The sequence below is a fragment of the Oncorhynchus mykiss genome, chromosome 9 (assembly GCF_057628025.1).
Source record: "Oncorhynchus mykiss isolate SJ-2025 chromosome 9, ASM5762802v1, whole genome shotgun sequence".
Lineage (NCBI taxonomy): Eukaryota > Metazoa > Chordata > Actinopteri > Salmoniformes > Salmonidae > Oncorhynchus > Oncorhynchus mykiss.
Window position 1 is genome coordinate 25,307,129 of NC_143030.1, and position 17,771 is coordinate 25,324,899.

General features: G+C 41.9%; 1 protein-coding gene across 22 annotated transcripts in view; it reads left to right on the top strand.

Moving 5' to 3' along the window:
• Positions 1-17,332, top strand: part of LOC110531736 (receptor-type tyrosine-protein phosphatase delta) — a 614,032-nt gene extending 596,700 nt beyond the window's left edge. For 21 of the 22 annotated variants that reach the window (XM_090183809.1, XM_090183811.1, XM_090183808.1 and 18 more), the window contains 8 exons: positions 261-415; positions 6,829-7,114; positions 8,512-8,690; positions 8,803-8,929; positions 9,207-9,332; positions 10,321-10,475; positions 10,911-11,046; positions 13,094-17,332. In XM_090183809.1, coding sequence (XP_090039935.1) covers positions 261-415; positions 6,829-7,114; positions 8,512-8,690; positions 8,803-8,929; positions 9,207-9,332; positions 10,321-10,475; positions 10,911-11,046; positions 13,094-13,162 — 1,233 coding nt within the window. In that variant the 3' untranslated portion in view covers positions 13,163-17,332. The remainder of the gene's footprint in view (positions 1-260; positions 416-6,828; positions 7,115-8,511; positions 8,691-8,802; positions 8,930-9,206; positions 9,333-10,320; positions 10,476-10,910; positions 11,047-13,093) is intronic. The other variant, XM_036987572.2, reaches the window with a different exon arrangement.
• The last annotated feature ends 439 nt before the right edge of the window (positions 17,333-17,771 follow it).

Below are 17,771 nucleotides of genomic sequence, written 5' to 3' on the forward strand. Positions count from 1 at the left end.
GTTTGATTTCCTCATAATTCATTTGACCTTTATTTCACCTGGAAGTCAGACACCCAATGTGGGTTTTAGTTTAACTGAATGAAACGGATAACCGTAGCCACGGGCAGTAGCTTTACTCTGATCCCCTGACATCATTGGTGCAGTGTGGTTGAGATGAGGGACCACACCTCAAGGTATTGAAGTATTATCGCTGCTGTTTAAAATGTTGCCCAATGTGTGTTCTATACATGTATATAGCCTACTTCCCCTCTGTCTATCAGAATGGTTCCAGTGAGAAGAGAGAGGTGAGGCAGTTCCAGTTCACTGCCTGGCCTGACCACGGTGTACCCGAGCACCCCACTCCATTCTTGGCCTTCCTCAGACGGGTCAAAGCCTGTAACCCCCCAGATGCAGGGCCCATGGTGGTACACTGCAGGTAAGCAAGGCTTCCATGATATCACTATCATAGACTATGTTAGCCTGCCGAGCTAAGGTCTTCTTGTTACTCATCATTCAAGCGTTGTCACAGATATAGATAAAAACACAGAGGGAAAGAGAATGCGACAAGGAAGAGAGACCGAAGAAAGAGGGAAGAAAGAGTTGGAGGGTAGGAGGAGCAGCGGGAATAGATGACATGAGCTGCATATCACCGACTGAGAGCCGTAGGGAGTTGTCCTACTAGCTTTGTTGGATGTTTTTTTCTTCTCAATCTGAAAGTATTTACTACAACAGAGTAAGGATTACCGGTGTCAGTGCCCTTGGCGAAACGTAAATCCCTTCCGCACACACACACACACACACACACACAGACACACACCCAAACACCTGTCCTCCCCACACTAACATCCACGCATCAGCGCTCCATGAGTATCCAGCTTATCCCCGGGGTTATTACAAAATAAAATACGAAATAAAGCACTTACTTCTCACTTCCAATGACAAGAAGGAATAAACTCCAGACAGAGGCAAAAGAAGAATGTAGCCGTCTGCCTCTCTTCAGACTGGGGAGTTATAGGAGTCTCTGGTGTGTGTGTGTGTGTGTGTGTGTGTGTGTGTGTGTGTGTGTGTGTGTGTGTGTGTGTGTGACTGTGTGTGTGACTGTGTGTGTGACTGTGTGTGTGACTGTGTGACTGTCTGTGTGTGTGTGACTGTGACTGTGTGTGCGTGTGTCCTGTGAGAGAGCCAGAGAGAGAGATAGCTAAAGGGAGAGAGAGGGGGACAGAAAATTAAACTGAGATAGAGTAAGCAAGAAGATACAAATTTATGTCTGAAGAATGTACAATAAAAGGGATTACCAAAGAATACCAATTACTACAAGCTGAAGTTAATTAGACCTAGTCGCAGAATCAGTTTAAATTGAAAAATCCAGACTTTTTACGGCGAACCAGAATGCAGGAGTTAATGTCACTCAGAAGATGGGTATTTTAATGCCTCGCCACCGCATCAGATAAAGGGAGTGTAGAGATTCAAATCCGTACGGAAGCATCTCACACAATACCACATCTCCTATGCCTTGTCAGACCACCATTTTGAAAATATATATATTTTTCCATCCTTCCATTTTTGTATTTTAACTCTTGCATCAGAATGTTAACTTAAGGCTACGTTCTAATTATCTATCCTTATCTCTTCCAAAGTGTTCACTTGTTCACTTCCCTTTATTGATTTGAAGGAAATTACTGGTATAATAAATATGGGGGGGGGGGATCTCCCACTAGCCCTGCCTCCACTAATCCAATACTTTTAGATTTGTGTGTACATAGTGAACGAGTGCACACTTCAGGAAAAAGGAAATATTACAATGGCGCCGAAGGGGATGGCTATTGTTTTACGGGCTCCTAACCAGCTGCTATTTTATGTGTTTTTTTGCATTGTTTGTAACTTATTTTGTACATAATGTTGCTGCTACCATCTCTTATGACCGAAAATAGCTTCTGGATATCAGAACAGCGTTTACTCACCTCAAACTGGACAAAGGAGGTACAGGGGGTGGAGATTGGGGTGCCTTGTGAGAAATCGTTGGTGAGTGGGTAACCCACCATTCTATTGGCCAACGTGCAATCACTGGAGAATAAACTGGGTGAGCTCCGTTCAAGACTATCCTACCAACAGGACATTAAAATCTGTAATATCTTATGTTTCACGGAGTCGTGGCTGAACAACGACACAAATAATATACAGTTGCCTGGGTTTTCCCTGTTAAGGGAAAGCTGTTAAGGAAAAACAAATGTGCCGTATAATTAACTGCATTGTACAGTCACTAGGGCATTTGATTAATTAGCTGGCCAGGCTATTGTTAGCAGGAAAACACTTATTCCATGTTCCCTGTAAGAAATCAGTGTTGCAACACTCAAACTGACCAAAAGAGATAATCAGAGTAGGTGTGGGTGTGAACCAATCCTAAAGAAACATTGTTTTTAGCTTTCACACAACACAAATCAGTGTAATTTCTTTTGACAGTTTGTTGAACATATTTTCATTACAGCCTTTCTCTCAAACACGCATCGACAAAACAAACGCACACGACACACATACAATAATTTAATCTGTAATGGCCCCTGGAGTCGAAGGAGCAGAATTAATTTGACACACAAACACACACAACACACATACAATAATTGAATCTGTAATGGCCTCTGGAGTGGAAGGAGCAGAATTAATGTCTGACCAAAGTCGACCGTGTCTCAAGCGCTATTATTGATTTAGCTGCTTTGTTGTCACGCCCAGACAGAGACCCCAATTTACCCAGGCTTCAAGAGTGCACATTACGAACGGGACAGTAGAGGAGCCTCCCAGATATGACATTGCTGTCACACAGAAACCCATGGTCACTGTCACTCTTGTCTGTCTACTCTCCACTTCAGACCTTCCCATCGATGGTCGTATTTAAGTCATGCTCAATAGCGAGCTAGCCATCTCAACATTACTTTGACATGCCTTGTAAAAACGTGACAGTCATCGACAATGAGGTGAGGATAAGTGGTTGGTGTTCTGTTTTTAAAATGGTCTCGCCTGGTTTCAAAGTGCTTTGTGTCTTTTGTTCATAAAAAAATGTCTTCCCTGTTGAAGCCAGGCAGTGCATGGCAATTAGGAGCATTGGGGTTTTGAGTTTACTTGTGTTTTTTATAATGAGTGACAAAACAATTAAATTGGATTAGCATTATTCAATTTGATGTTGTAGGACTTCCCACAGTATTATATGCCCATTGTAATCACAGTGCGGAAAAAGTTCACTTTATGGCCAAGTTCTCTAGTAAAATGATTGACTAGTGTGAGTTTGCTCACTAGAGAGTAACTTTAAGTAGGCCTATGCAAGATCTTAAGTCCTGTGGCCAACATTGACGCTCAAGCTTTCAACAAAGGTTCATAGAAAAATGGAAATATCCTACAACACAGGATCAAAGTTAACTATCCCTATATTTCAACAGAACACTTTATATCATACGTGGAAAACTTCCCAAACCCAGCCGTGGACATTAGCCAACATTTCCCCCGAGGAGCAGTGAAGAAGGATATTATTGAAAGTACATCCATGTGTTCTCTCTCGCTCTCTCTCCTCATGAGGTGAAGTCATCGTCTCTTGTGGGGGGGCATATTGTAAAAGTCCCCCACCCACCCCCACGGAGCACTGAACTTGGTTCTGTGTTTCAGCAGTTCCATTCTGTTCTCAGTGACCCACAGGGTTGCGGACCGTTGTGCTCCTATTGGAACCAGGGCCTTTCAGGCGTTATGGGTTCACAGGGAGAAGTCACAACGGACATTGTTGAATGTAACCGGGATCGCCAGCCCTTTCTGCAGCTCTTTGCGTCTCTCAAAGAGCAGCACTGGTTCAATGCTGGGAGAATTAAAGAGACATTTAGTTCGAAAAAATGTCCCGTTTTTGCTGCGACAGACATACTCTTTGGTGGTTATTGTATGATTCGTACTGTCTACTTGAACAATAGGTAAGGCACAGACTGACATTGAAGGTTCACGTTAGAGTGGGAATGTTAGAGTAGTGTCTCGTATGAATAGGAGGAAGGAATAAACATAAGTCTACAGGAAAGGAGTCTAGTCTTCTGCAAGGAAGTCTGTCTTTAATGACCTTATTGCCTCATCCCATAGTGAAATGAAGTATTCTCAACCTATTTCTCCTCGAGTGGTGAGACTGCGGTCTAGTCTCACACATCACACGATGGGTTAAGAATTAGTCATTGGGTGCGTCTGAAATGGTATCCTATTCACTATATAGAGCACTACTTTTGACCAGGGCCCATAGAGGAAAGGGTGCAATTTGGGATGCAGCCAGTGTCTCCTTTTGAGATTGTGGAGAACAATGTAACCATACTGCAAGAGGGTTTATAGACACACACGCTTACAAGTATAGACGCAAACACACATAATCCTGTTTTGGTATGATTTTATCTCTGATGAATCTACGTTGCCATTCAGACAGTCTCATTGTATTTAGTAGCCATACGCTAAAACTAATCTTGAATAGAGGGGGAGCATTTTGATACACAGTGTAAATGGAAATGAGTGGAAATAATTGCACAGCCTTCTGGTCGCCGTTATAAGCCATACACTGAACTTTTATGGTGAATTTGAAGTTAATGGTTTGGTTGGTCTGTGTCTGTTTAATGGGTGAATGGAGTGTAAAAAGGCGGCTTGAGAGGTTGCCCAACCAAAATAGATTCAGTAACAATACCAACATGTAATTGCTTTTACTTTGTCTAGGCTTTATCTACTCCAGGTCCAGTTGCAGCTGTATTTTTCAGTGTACTATCTCCCCATTCCCCAAACTCTGAAAAAACTTTGAAAACACATTAGCCTAACACTGATGTCCAAAGCAGCTGGCTGCGCCTGTCAGAGCAGCCAGTGTCAGTTCTTTAGTGCGGGGGGGGGGGCTAACAGGCCCCGAATCAGGGCCAACCATCCCCCAGGACTGCCAAATGTACGGAGCCTCTCTTTCTCTCTCTGCCGATAATGGACGAGGCGAGTGGCTATGTCACCCCCGCTCCTCCCTCCTGTTCTTCCTCCACCTGCCCATCTCTTGATGCTGTCACTCTGTCACTGGCATGCTCACAGGTCATTACTCTCCGGCGTTTGCGACTGGACTGTAAAGTGGCGAAGGATTAGAAACAGCTGGGGTCGGGGTAGGAAATGTCTTGCGCTTGCCGTGTTTTCTCCCCCCACCATCCTTAGACCCTGGATGTGATTCATATCCCCAAATATTCCTGAGACGTTTTCACACACAATATTTTAGGATCACATGTGGTTCAGACACACACACACACACACACACACACACACACACACACACACACACACACACACACACCAATCTCTTAGAAAGCCCAGCAACACCCTTGAGCATCTGTGTAATACCTCAAGAGTCACGATAAAGCCAACATCAAAACACGTCCCCAAATCAATCAGGTAACGTCGGCCATTTTAAGCGCAACCACAATGATTTGCAGCAACAAACGACTCACTTATACGATTTAATTCCCTCTCCGCTGCACCATGGCACATTAGCCAGACTTGGGCCCCGGGGACTATCTTAACTCCCTCTTGAGTTTTTCTTCACTCCTTTTTTCCTCTGTATAAATGAAAAACAAATGGCCTATCAGGGGAGGAGAGGCAGGGGAGCGTTGGTCACACCTCGTAGCCATGTCGACTTAATGGGTTGAATAACCTATTTACTTTAGAGCAGCCAGCCAACAACTGTCTTGTCAATGCTCGGCTGGGGAAGATGTGAGCTGTCAGGCGGACTAGAGTGTACTCTCGCCGCAATGCCATTGTCCCAAAAAATGAAGAAGAAAAACAGCATAATATTCAAATTTGACATCTCCCCTCAGCAGTCTTTCCATGTGGTTACGTTTATAAAGCATGTGTTGCTATCTGACCTGAATAGAGGAGCTCAAACTGAAACAGTAGCCATACATTTTCCTTCCTTCTTTCTTTTTAAACTTTTTTCTGGCTCTAATGTGAAAATGTGCCAATGAGAGTATTAATGAAGAGGCCTGTCTTTCAGTGCCTTCTGATTTTAGCACAGTGCGCTAAGCTAATGGCAGTAATTGAAGTCAGCTGCGCTCCTCTCCGACAAAGTTACCTGGCAAATGTACCCGCCTCTAAGTCACACAGGGGGGGCAGCTGCACCACGATTGCAGTACCAGCAGAAAGCCACACTTTAGACCAGACCACTGCAGCTAGAGCTATTCTCCTCCACCCGCTGCCTCTGCACCACCACTTTGATTACGCTCCAAGCCAAAACGGTCAGCTCTGCTGTGGCCAAGGGGATAGCAATGAAGGTCAAGGGGTTTGCCCCTTGGTCTGGTCCCTGTGTAGCCAGGGAGCTTCTTAGGTCTCCTCACCACTGAGACAGGGCACCTCTCCCAGCGTGGATCTGTCACTCATTCTCTACCAATGGAGAGTAATCATTATCATCATAGGTGAATGGTCTTGCACAGCAGATAGTGGTGCACTGGGGTAGGAAGGGTATATGTTAGGCCGGGATACAGAATAGAAAAATGTTTGAGTGAAAACCCCAGATGTAGTTTTAGGTAATTACTGTTGTAAAATAACTCAGTTCCAGCTGTAGATTAAATGGTGATTCTAACTAGGCCTGTTATCTGTTTATACATAATCATTTATCCTTATGAAGATATTATGTCAAAGGTGCATCATGGTTTACATCTGTCAAGATGGATGAGCCACTAAAATATTTAGCTGAAGTCATCAATTGCCAACGCGGCTCAAAACGAGTCAATACCAAGTCAACCTCCCAGCACTGATTGTTTCCCACACAGGCTATTGTGTCTCTTAAGGGGGCCAATATCAAGTTTGTCATCTTTGTTTTGTCTTTAGTGCCGGGGTCGGGCGCACGGGCTGCTTCATCGTAATCGACGCCATGATGGAGCGCATCAAGCATGAGAAGACGGTGGACATCTACGGCCACGTGACGCTGATGCGCGCCCAGCGGAACTACATGGTGCAGACGGAGGACCAGTACGTGTTCATCCACGACGCGCTTCAGGAGGCCGTCACCTGCGGCACCACCGAAGTGCCTGCCCGAAACCTCTACGCCTACATCCAGAAGCTGACCGGGATCGAGGGTGGAGAGAACGTCTCAGGCATGGAGCTGGAGTTCAAGGTAAGCCGCTCTGTGCCTTATTATTGGCCTTGAATTTAATTTCAAATTCTTTGTCGATAATTAGAAAAGTCCACACAGAAATGACCGTTATTTTAAGGGGGGGAAATTCAGTTCAGTGCAAGCTAGTTGTAAAAGTAGCTTGCACAGGAGGCTTACATGAGTAAGCATGTAGTTTATTGCAAAAATATATTGCAAAAGGAATAGCTAAACTGATAAAACAGCATTGCACGCTACAGACAAACAGCCAACATAAAGACATTGGACTGGATGCTAACCAAAGAGCAATGTGCTCCAGCTCATATGCTGCTTTTGTTCCAAAGGCCCATGCCGACGAAAGAGGCACTGGCTACATAAAGAAAATAAGAAGAAAAAACTTTCTAGCAAGCACCAGTCCCTTTTTATGTCCAATTTTGTCTGATCCCATGTGAGGTTTTACAGAAAACTTCAATGTATTGTATTTACCGAAAGTCAGAGGGTGGTTAGATATTTTTTCATGTAAAAACCCCAGGCCTCTTGCCCCCGCCATCCTCCCCAACTCCCCCAGCTATAAGTCACGTCCTGGCCCTGGCGTCATTGATTGGCCAATCTCAGTACCACCACTCACAGACACTTTTCCAATTCCCATTAGCCCAGCGAGACAGCGTGGGGCCTGTGGTTTCCCCCATTCCAGTTAGTTGCCTTCCTTTTGTAACCCGACTTGGGTTAAGTCCCCCCCTTTGGTTACCCCTTTCCCCTTTCCGTTCCACCCTTATGGTTATAAGAGGGGTAGTTTTACAGCAAAATGTCAAACACAGGTTTTCCCCCATGACTAGGACAGTTGCCAGAGGGGGCTTAGAACATACACCCTGCATTTACAATGAGCGGGCTCCACTACCAACCCACCCACCCGTCATAGTCAGCCAATCTGCAGTGTGTTATATGTGCTGTATGTAAAGCTTGTTTGCCTTGCTTGTCACGCACCTACTTCCCTTGGCCAATGATGAATGGTGATACCCCTAAGAGATGTGAAACAGGTTACCCCTGGCCCTGTCCACGTCGGGCTTGCCGCAGCATCCATTTTCATGTTCATCACAAAATAAAACATGTTGCCCCTCACTGCAAATCTGAGCGCAACAGTAATCCACTTGGTTCCCCTTACACACTTAATGTAAACATTAAATATGTAAGTACTGTAGATGCAGTAAACAGCGTAGCCTTTTTCCGAGAACCCATGATCTTCCTAAGGCCTCCCCTCACTTTGGTAGCATGTGATTATTAATAACGTTCACGTCTTTATATTAAACAAACCCCCTGTTTTTTATGTCAACCACAAGCCAGGCACTGGGGAAATAAATCGAAGAGAGCTGCGTTCGCCAGCATTCACATAACCGCGGTGCTTCTTATCTACCTCTCTGTAGCGTTTAGCCAACACTAAAGCCCATACGTCGCGATTCATCAGTGCCAATCTCCCCTGCAACAAGTTCAAGAACCGCCTTGTGAACATAATGCCATACGAGTCCACACGAGTGTGTCTTCAGCCAATCCGAGGGGTGGAGGGCTCCGACTACATCAATGCCAGTTTCATTGATGGATACAGGTGAGCTTTCATCTCTGTTGACCAAGATAGTTGAATAAAGGACTCAAATGGTAGTCCACTTTTACCATGTATTCTGTGTTACTCAAGAGAGCATATTGTTTTATCTCCACAGGCAACAGAAAGCCTATATTGCCACACAAGGTCCTCTAGCAGAGACCACGGAGGACTTCTGGAGGATGCTCTGGGAACACAACTCCACAATCGTGGTCATGCTAACGAAGCTCAGAGAAATGGGCAGGGTATGTTATGCAAAATGATGTTGTCTCTGTGCACTCTGTTTCCTGTGCTAATCAAATGTTGCTGTTTCTTTAACAATACATATCACAATTTTGCTACTTCAACTTCTCCTTTCTATGTAGTTCTTGAACTATGCAAAATAAATTGAATTCAGACCAACAATGCCACGTGCAACCACAATCTGTAAGATATCCAGGCACTCTGCTGGAGTTTCAGTGTACCGTACAAGGTAGTATATCGCTCATGGAGTTTGTTTCTGTTGTTTTTCCCCCGCTGCAGGAAAAATGCCACCAGTATTGGCCAGCAGAGAGGTCGGCCAGATACCAGTACTTTGTGGTGGACCCCATGGCTGAGTACAACATGCCCCAGTACATCCTGAGAGAGTTCAAAGTGACTGACGCCAGGGTAAGTGCTCTACTGTAATACAGCCCTCATTTACTGTCTAAACAGTCATTGAGATTTGACAGTGCTAGAAAGCGTTCCCGACTTTGTACTTTTTGTCCAAATATATCAGATTCGTTGTTTACAGTGTGGAGTTTGGTCAAACGGAAAATCTGTCTACTTTGAAGTCTTTGTCTTTGAACAACTGTGTCTCTGTTTGATGATAAAAACAGAGACAACATTTTTGGAGCCATTTGATTTTAACAGTTCAGATTGATACATTGTTGACAGCATCAGTTGGCTGACTCCTACTGTTTTTTTTTTTTTTTACTGTGCAGTAGTCTTAAAGCCAGCATCTGTGCCCAAGAATCACCAAACTTGATGATTTAAAAGGAATATATGCACAAATATATGAGGGAATTATGACATGTGTCAATGGTGTAAAAACAAATACTGCTTCTGGCAGCCTTGAGCCGCTGGGAGTTTTTAATTCCATCAAAGGCTTACACTGATAAATGGTGCAGGCTTCTCCTTTGTAGTGTGTGTTATACTGGGACCTGAATAGGATTACTTCCCCTTATCAAGGGGATACAATATCACTTAAGTAATGCACACCCTCAAAGACGTCATTTCAAGAGCCTGCCGAACACAGGCACATCAAAGGACTTAGTGTCTTTAGTATTCATATATTAATACATTCAGGTGAAAATGACATATCTTTAGTAACAAACGCCTGTCTGGTGCTTAAAACTGTGCGCCTCTGTGCACCCTGATTTGCTAACAACTGGTATCTTCAATAGAAACGCACACACAAGCCTGTGTCATTACTGAGACATATTGAGATATGTCAGTTTTCCTTTTTTTCCTTCAATATCTTCCGACTTGGCCTGTTTGTCAAGTGCATTAGACGGGTTGCCTTGACTTCATCACTTGCACTTTGTCATTTTTCCATATCTTTGGTGTGCCGTTCCATTCAAGTGTGCACACTGTATTCTCTCTCCCTATTTTCCAGGACGGACAGTCTCGGACGGTCAGGCAGTTTCAGTTTACAGACTGGCCCGAGCAAGGAGTGCCAAAATCGGGAGAGGGCTTCATCGATTTTATCGGCCAAGTGCATAAAACAAAAGAACAGTTTGGTCAAGATGGGCCTATCTCAGTCCATTGTAGGTAAGGATAATATTTTATGTTCAACTGAGTTTTATATCATACACAGATGGTAAGCAAGTAAAATAAAAGACCACAAGATTTAATGGTATTTAAAAGATTTAGCTCGACTTGCAGCGGAAATAGTGATGCTTTACTTTGATCCTACTAGGATAAAAGATAAGATCAAAGATCTATCCAGATATTAAATTAGCTCCCAGACACCCCACAGCAGAGTCCTCTGACATACCATGGCAGGTGGGGGAAATAAATATATAAATAAATAAATATAAACAGTCTAGAGAACAAAGACAGATAACAACAGTCTAGTTTTGACTGTGTTGTTTTGTCTGGTCATGTCTGTTTTTTTCCGGTCACGTGTGGTTTTGTCAGGTCTTGTTGTCAACAGCTTGGAGGTTCTCAGACTGTTTATTTAGTGATTGATCATCTTTCTCGCAGTGCGGGCGTGGGTAGGACCGGAGTCTTCATCACCCTCAGCATCGTATTAGAGCGGATGAGGTACGAGGGCGTGGTGGATATTTTCCAGACGGTGAAAATGCTCCGGACACAGAGACCGGCCATGGTGCAGACAGAGGTGAGATGCCCTGTATACTGTACTCTCCACACCTCTCACCTTATGGAGGTCGACCAAGCATGATACATAACCGACCAACCTAGCTGCCACACTATATACAGTGCCTTCGGAAAGTATTCAGACTCCTTGACTTTTTCCACATTTTGTTGCGTTACAGCCTTATTCTAAAATATATTACATTGTTTTTTCCCCTCAACAATCTACACACAATACCCCATGATGACAAAGCAAAAATACGTTTTTAAACATTGTATTACAAATAAAAAACTGATATCACATTTACATACGTATTCAGACCCTTTACCCAGTATTTTGCTGAAGCACCTTTGGCAGCAATTACAGCATCGAGTCTTCTTGGGTGTGACACTACATGCTTGGCACACCTGTATTTGGGGAGTTTTTCTCATTCTCTGCAGATCCTCCCAAGCTCTGTCAGGTTGAATGGGGAGCGTTGTTGCACAGCTATTTTCAGGTCTCTCCAGAGATGTTCGATACGGTTCAAGTCCGGGCTCTGGCATGGCCACTCAAGGACATTCAGAGACCTGTCCTGAAGCCACTCCTGCGTCGTCTTGGCTGTTTGCCTACGGCCGTTGTCCTGTTAGAAGGTGAACTCTCGTCCTGTTGGGAGGTGAACCCTCGCCCTAGTCTGAGGTCCTGAGCGCTCTGGAGCAGGTTTTCCTCACGGATCTCTCTGTACTTTGCTCTTTCCCTCGATCCTGACCAGTCTCCCAATCCTTGCCGCTGAAAAACATCCCTACAGCATGATGCTGCAACCACTATGCTTCACCCTAGGGATGGTGCCAGGTTTCCTCCAGATGTGATGCTTGGCATTCAGGCCAAAAAGTTTAATCTTGGTTTCATCAGACCAGAGAATCTTGTTTCTCATGGTCTGACAGTCTTTAGGTGCCTTTTACTGAGGAGTGGCTTCCGTCTGGCCACTCTACCAGAAAGGCCTGATTGGTGGAGTGCTGCACAGATGGTTGTCCATCTGGAAGTTTCTCCCATCTCCACAGAGGAACTCTAGAGTTCTGTCAAGGTGACCATTGGGGTCTTGGTCACCTCCCTGACCAAAGCCCCTTCTCCGCCGATTGCTCAGTTTGGCCAGGCGGCCAACTCCAGAAGAGGCTTGGTTTTTCCAAACTTCTTCTATTTAAGAATGATGGATGCCACTGTGTTCTTGGGGACCTTCAATACTGCAGAAATGTTTTGGCACCCTTCCCCAGATCTGTGCATCAACACAATCCTGTCTCGGAGCTCTACGATCCAATCATTTTAATTTACCACAAGTGGACTCCAATCAATTTGTAGAAACATCTCAAGGATGATCAATGGAAACAGGATGCTCCTGAGCTCAATTTCGAGTCTCATAGCAAAGTGTCTGAATACTTATGTGAATAAGGTATTTCTGTTTTTACTTCAAATATATTTGCGCAATTTTCTAAAACTGTTTTCACTTTGTCACTATGGGGTATTTTGTGTATATATATAAATATGTTTTGTTCTGTTTTATACATTTGCTAAAATGTCTAAAACTGTTTTCGCTTTATCATTATGGAGTATTATGTGTAGATTGCTGAGTTTTTATTTTATTTAATCCATTTTAGAATAAAGCTGTAACATAACTGTTAGGGAGGTAGCAAAACACAGCATTATATGGGATGTTTTCTGTATTTTGAAAGTTACATATGTTGAAAACTTGATTCCCTACGAGCAAAGAAAATGGGACTATGTCAACAATGGACTAATGAAAAAAATACCAAAATATAGTTTTTGGGTGGGATTTTCCTTTAAAAGCAGGAATCTTCTACTCTGTGGTGATTCAAGTAAGTTTTTTTCTAAGCTTATTTATCAAATTTCAGAGCAGCAGCAAATCAAAATGTGACAGTTGCAGACAGAGAAAAAGAGAATGATAGAGGCCAGTGAAACTAAAGAGAGACAAAAAAGAAAAGAGCACTAGACAGACAGAAAAATAAATAGTACCTGGTTGGAAAATAGTGACGAACAGTTTGAACTAATGTCAAATTTTCTTTCTCTCCTTTCTCCTCAGGATCAATACCAGTTCTGTTACAGAGCTGGCTTGGAATACCTTGGGAGCTTTGATCACTATGCTACGTAAGAGTCCCTGTCCCGGAGGAAAAGCAGAAGGCCCTTGGACAACCCCAGCGAGCCTCTCTTCTGAGCCATAATTTCCTGTTTGAGAAAGTACTTCTTAACTCCTAGCTAAAGACTCAATTAAGTGTTGGATGTGAGACACAAAAATGTCAAAAAATTTATAAAGATGATTCCTGGAGGACCAAGTGTTTCCCAAAACCCATGGAACTCACCCTGGCGTGGGAAAGAGAGAGGGAATCCTGACTGTTGAAGCATCTTATGGAATATTTTTTATTCTTCTGTTGCTTCAAGGATTCGTCTTGGGTTCAAATAACTGAAAGAAACATAAACAAAAAAATAACAGAAGGTACTATTACATCGACAAGTAATGCATCATATTACAAACCATAGGAGAGGCAAATGGAGGCACAGAGAATGGCTTAAAACTCAATGCACATTGTAAAGAGACATTTCTGTTCCACAATCAAACTACGCAGAGACAACTACCCATCAAAAAAGAAGACACCAGTGCTTGGTCCAATATGAAAAACAGGACACAGCTAAAGTAATAATTAATAATATACCCAGTTTCCTGTCACAACATTCATCATTTAAACAATTGGGGGGGTAGTGGGAATGTTTAAAGATATATGAAACAAATAAAAACCTATTGATTTCATTTTTTACTATACAGCTGAGATGTGCTTAATTTTGAACCATGTGAAATTTGATTTCCTTTTTTTAACAAAACAATCACTCGACAAAGTGAATCAAACAAAGTACTTGCGTAATCGTTCATTTTTTTCCTTCCGAGTTGTATTTTTGAAAGCTGTAGAACTTTTCTAATGTATGCACCATCATGCAGAGAAAGTCTTCGCTCTTTCCGGTTTTCTTGCTAATTTTTCTTTATGATTGTTTCTCGCACTTTGTGCAGTCCTGTATTCACACTACCAAATGTTGACTTTGTTACAGGGTTTTTAGTTTTGTTTTTTAGTTTTGTCTTATTTGTCCATGATCACATACACAATAACCTACTTACACCCATGTAATAAACTGGGGCTTTGTGGAATCAACAGGGATGAGCAAAGTATGAAGTTGCTGCTACCGATTATCTTAGTTCTTCCATGTTAGAATGATGGTAAAAGATGAGCACCTGATGGATAAAATACATGAAATGATATATACATATTTATGTTATATAAGATGACAGATATATACATTATATATGATTAATACATTTGCATAACCTATAACATATGTATATTGAAATAAAGTATATCATTTATGGCTATATATGAAAGGAAAGGATTGTATATGAAAGCTTATACAATGAGATTTCTATACTTTGGGGGAAATTAAGATATTTTTCACTGGAATGCACATCAGTAGGACAAAAACGCATTCTGATTCAGTGCATATTTTCTTGTGCAATAAATAGGTGTATTATAGATAGGGTTCATGTGGATACTTTGTTAGACATCATGACAATGTTGTTCCCGTGGTGAGGCTTGTTGGGAACGTCACGTATCACCAGTGTATATAGATACGCTCAGACAGTCTGTAGTTCCATAGCAGAGCAGGGGGTCCCTTAGACTAAGTCATTGCTCCATACAATAGGGCAAGGTACATAGATGTAACTTTCATCTTGAGGTTTTCAAACGCTCAATGGCATAACATGTTTTCATTTAGCATTTAGAGTGCCTTATATTTATACCTGTTTTTTATAACGTTCATTTAACACATTATTGTATTCTTTGAGAAGTCCGTGCATATAGAACATATAACAAACTGTATATTACATTTTTACCTTAAGTATTCATTTGTCACATAATATGAAATTATATATGCAAATACGTACATGGCAAGGCCCTATTTTCATTTTCTGTTGCCTTAATGTGGCTTAGTAAAAATAATAAAACATCGAAGACTCCCATGTCGTTCACTGATACCTTCGCAGAAAGTCGATGTGCATTTGCAACTAACTAGGACTATTCAGTTTATTAAGACTTTTAATGAGTCAATGCTACATGCCTGTTGTCAACAAAGACCATGGGAAAGATCATGAGAATATTTGCGGAGTCAATGAGCTTTCCTGACTGTTCAAATAGGTCCGCATGTTTGACACTCCTTGTATAGACGAAGTGTATAGACACTCAGCCAAAGGATCCCTTCACTATGCCTTAGGCTTGAAAGTATTCAACTGATACATTTATTTGCAGTTATAAACAGTTGCGGAAAGATACAAACTGTTGGAACAGGTTAGTGTTACAACTCTGACAATCCTTAAATGTGTGTTACGTCTGCTATCGTGGAGGACTTACTTCTACAGTTTTCGGGGGGGAAGGACACAAAATATTTTGGACCCCTCTTTTATTTGACCCTCTTTGATGGCTTTGTGGATGTGCATTCCAGGTGCTTTCTTTCCCTTTTTATTTCATGTAGCTAAATTGTTAAATTTTTTGGATCTGTTGCTTTATATATATACACTACCTTTCAAAAGTTTGGGGTCACTTTGAAATGTCCTTGTTTTTGAAAGAAAAGCACATTTTTTGTCCAGTAAAATAACATAAAATTGACTGGCTCTAACCAACGTCAACAGTGAAGAGGCATCCGGAATGCCTTCTAGGCAGAGTTGCAAATATTTTTTTATATTTCAGACTCGCCAATAAAAAGAAAATATTAAACTGGGCAAAAGAACACAGACACTGGACAGAAGAGACTGGTTTTTCGCGGGTTATATTTAATGAAGCTGCCAGTTGAGGACTTGTGAGGTGTCTGTTTCTCAAACTAGACATTCTAATGTACTTGTCCTCTTGCTCTGTTGTGCACCGGGGGCCTCCCTCTCCTCTTTCTATTCTGGTTAGAGCCAGTTTGCGCTGTTCTGTGAAGGGAGTAGTACACAGCGTTGTACGAGATCTTCAGTTTCTTGGCAATTTCTCGCATGGAATAGCCTTCATTTCTCAGAACAAGAACAGACTGACGAGTTTCAGAAGAAAGGTCTTTGTTTCTGGCAATTTTGAGCCTGTAATCGAACCCACAAATACTGATGCTCCAGATACTCAACTAGTCTAAAGAAGCCCAGTTTTATTGCTTCTTTAATCAGGACAACGGTTTTCAGCTTGCTAACATAATTGCAAAAGGGTTTTCTAATGATCAATTAGCCTTTTAAAATGATAAACTTGGATTAGCTAACACAATGTGCCATTGGAATACAGGAGTGATGGTTGCTGATAATGGGCCTCTGTACACCTATGTAGATATTCCATTAAACATCAGCCATTTCCAGCTACAAAAGTCATTTACAACATTAACAATGTCTACACTGTATTTCTAATCAATTTGATGTTATTCTAAAATGGGCTTTTCTTTCAAAAACAAGGACATTTCTAGGTGACCCCAAACTTTTGAACAGTAGTGTATGTATATATAATAAAACATTATAAAAGTGCTTTTATTATTTAACCTCGATGCCACATTTTATGTACCTAGTTCAGCAGTCTTTGTACATTAATTGATCCACAACATTCATTTTATTTTCCTATCTTGATCTTTTGATTTCCCATTATGCATGGTGAAACATTGCAAAATGGCCGCAGCAGGCCTAGTAGGAAGAATTGCACTTTCTATATCTCTTTATACTATGCACTGCCCTATTGATTCTGAACCCAATAATATATTACTTGAACCCATCTGTAAGAATCTCCTTCAACGTTCACGTTGTGTGTATGTAAATAACACAAAAAAGGTATCAACTTTGAAAAAGACAAAAAAGAAAGTTTGTGGCAAAAAGAGCATCCATTCTGGTGCCATGGTTACTCCAGAAGATGACTTTCCTAAATTTGTCCCAACCATCTGTTATTAACTAACGTGGCTTCGCCATTCAAGCTTGGAGTGTCATTACAGAAATAAACGTTGTGTTCTCTCTGCTCTCTATCTATCGCTCGTCTGGATGCATAGACTGAAATTAATTAATGAAATTGTAAACAAAAAAATGGCTTGTTAAAAGAATCATACAATTACCTCTGGTTAGTTGTAAGCGTAAATTGTTTTTTTTTTCTGAATGAAAGGAGTGCTTTTTATTTTCTTACTTAGGTTACATTGGTGGCGAAATAAGTCTGTATGAAAATCAGTTATTTGCTGACACAAGTTCCATTTGTTATAAATGAATTCTATTAAACAATGTCTGTGTTATGCACCATGGTCTCACTTTTTTCCCTCCATTTCAAATTGACTTTGAAAGACTGATGAGGCCATTTTGCCTCTTGCTGGCAGTGTCATTAATGAAATCCATAGTTCTCCTGCCAAAAGAAAAATGGGGCTTCATCATGCCATAATGGATTTTCATAGTGCAATTAACTCTGTCATTGACACATCAGCTGAAACCTGGGCCTCAACTGTACATCTACCAATGACCACTGTTGGAAATTGGAGGGAAGGAACAAGAGAGACAATTGAAATTGTAATCCTAGACACACTATACTAAGCTTGTGATGGCCATGGCTGCGTTCAGTACGCTTTTACGGTCTGGAACGTTCAATTGAATGCTAACGGTGCTGTACTGAACAACCAGTTGAAAAATAGGGAGGTTGGGGAACGCTGTCAGCATGCCCTCTACCTTTTAAATATGTCACTCA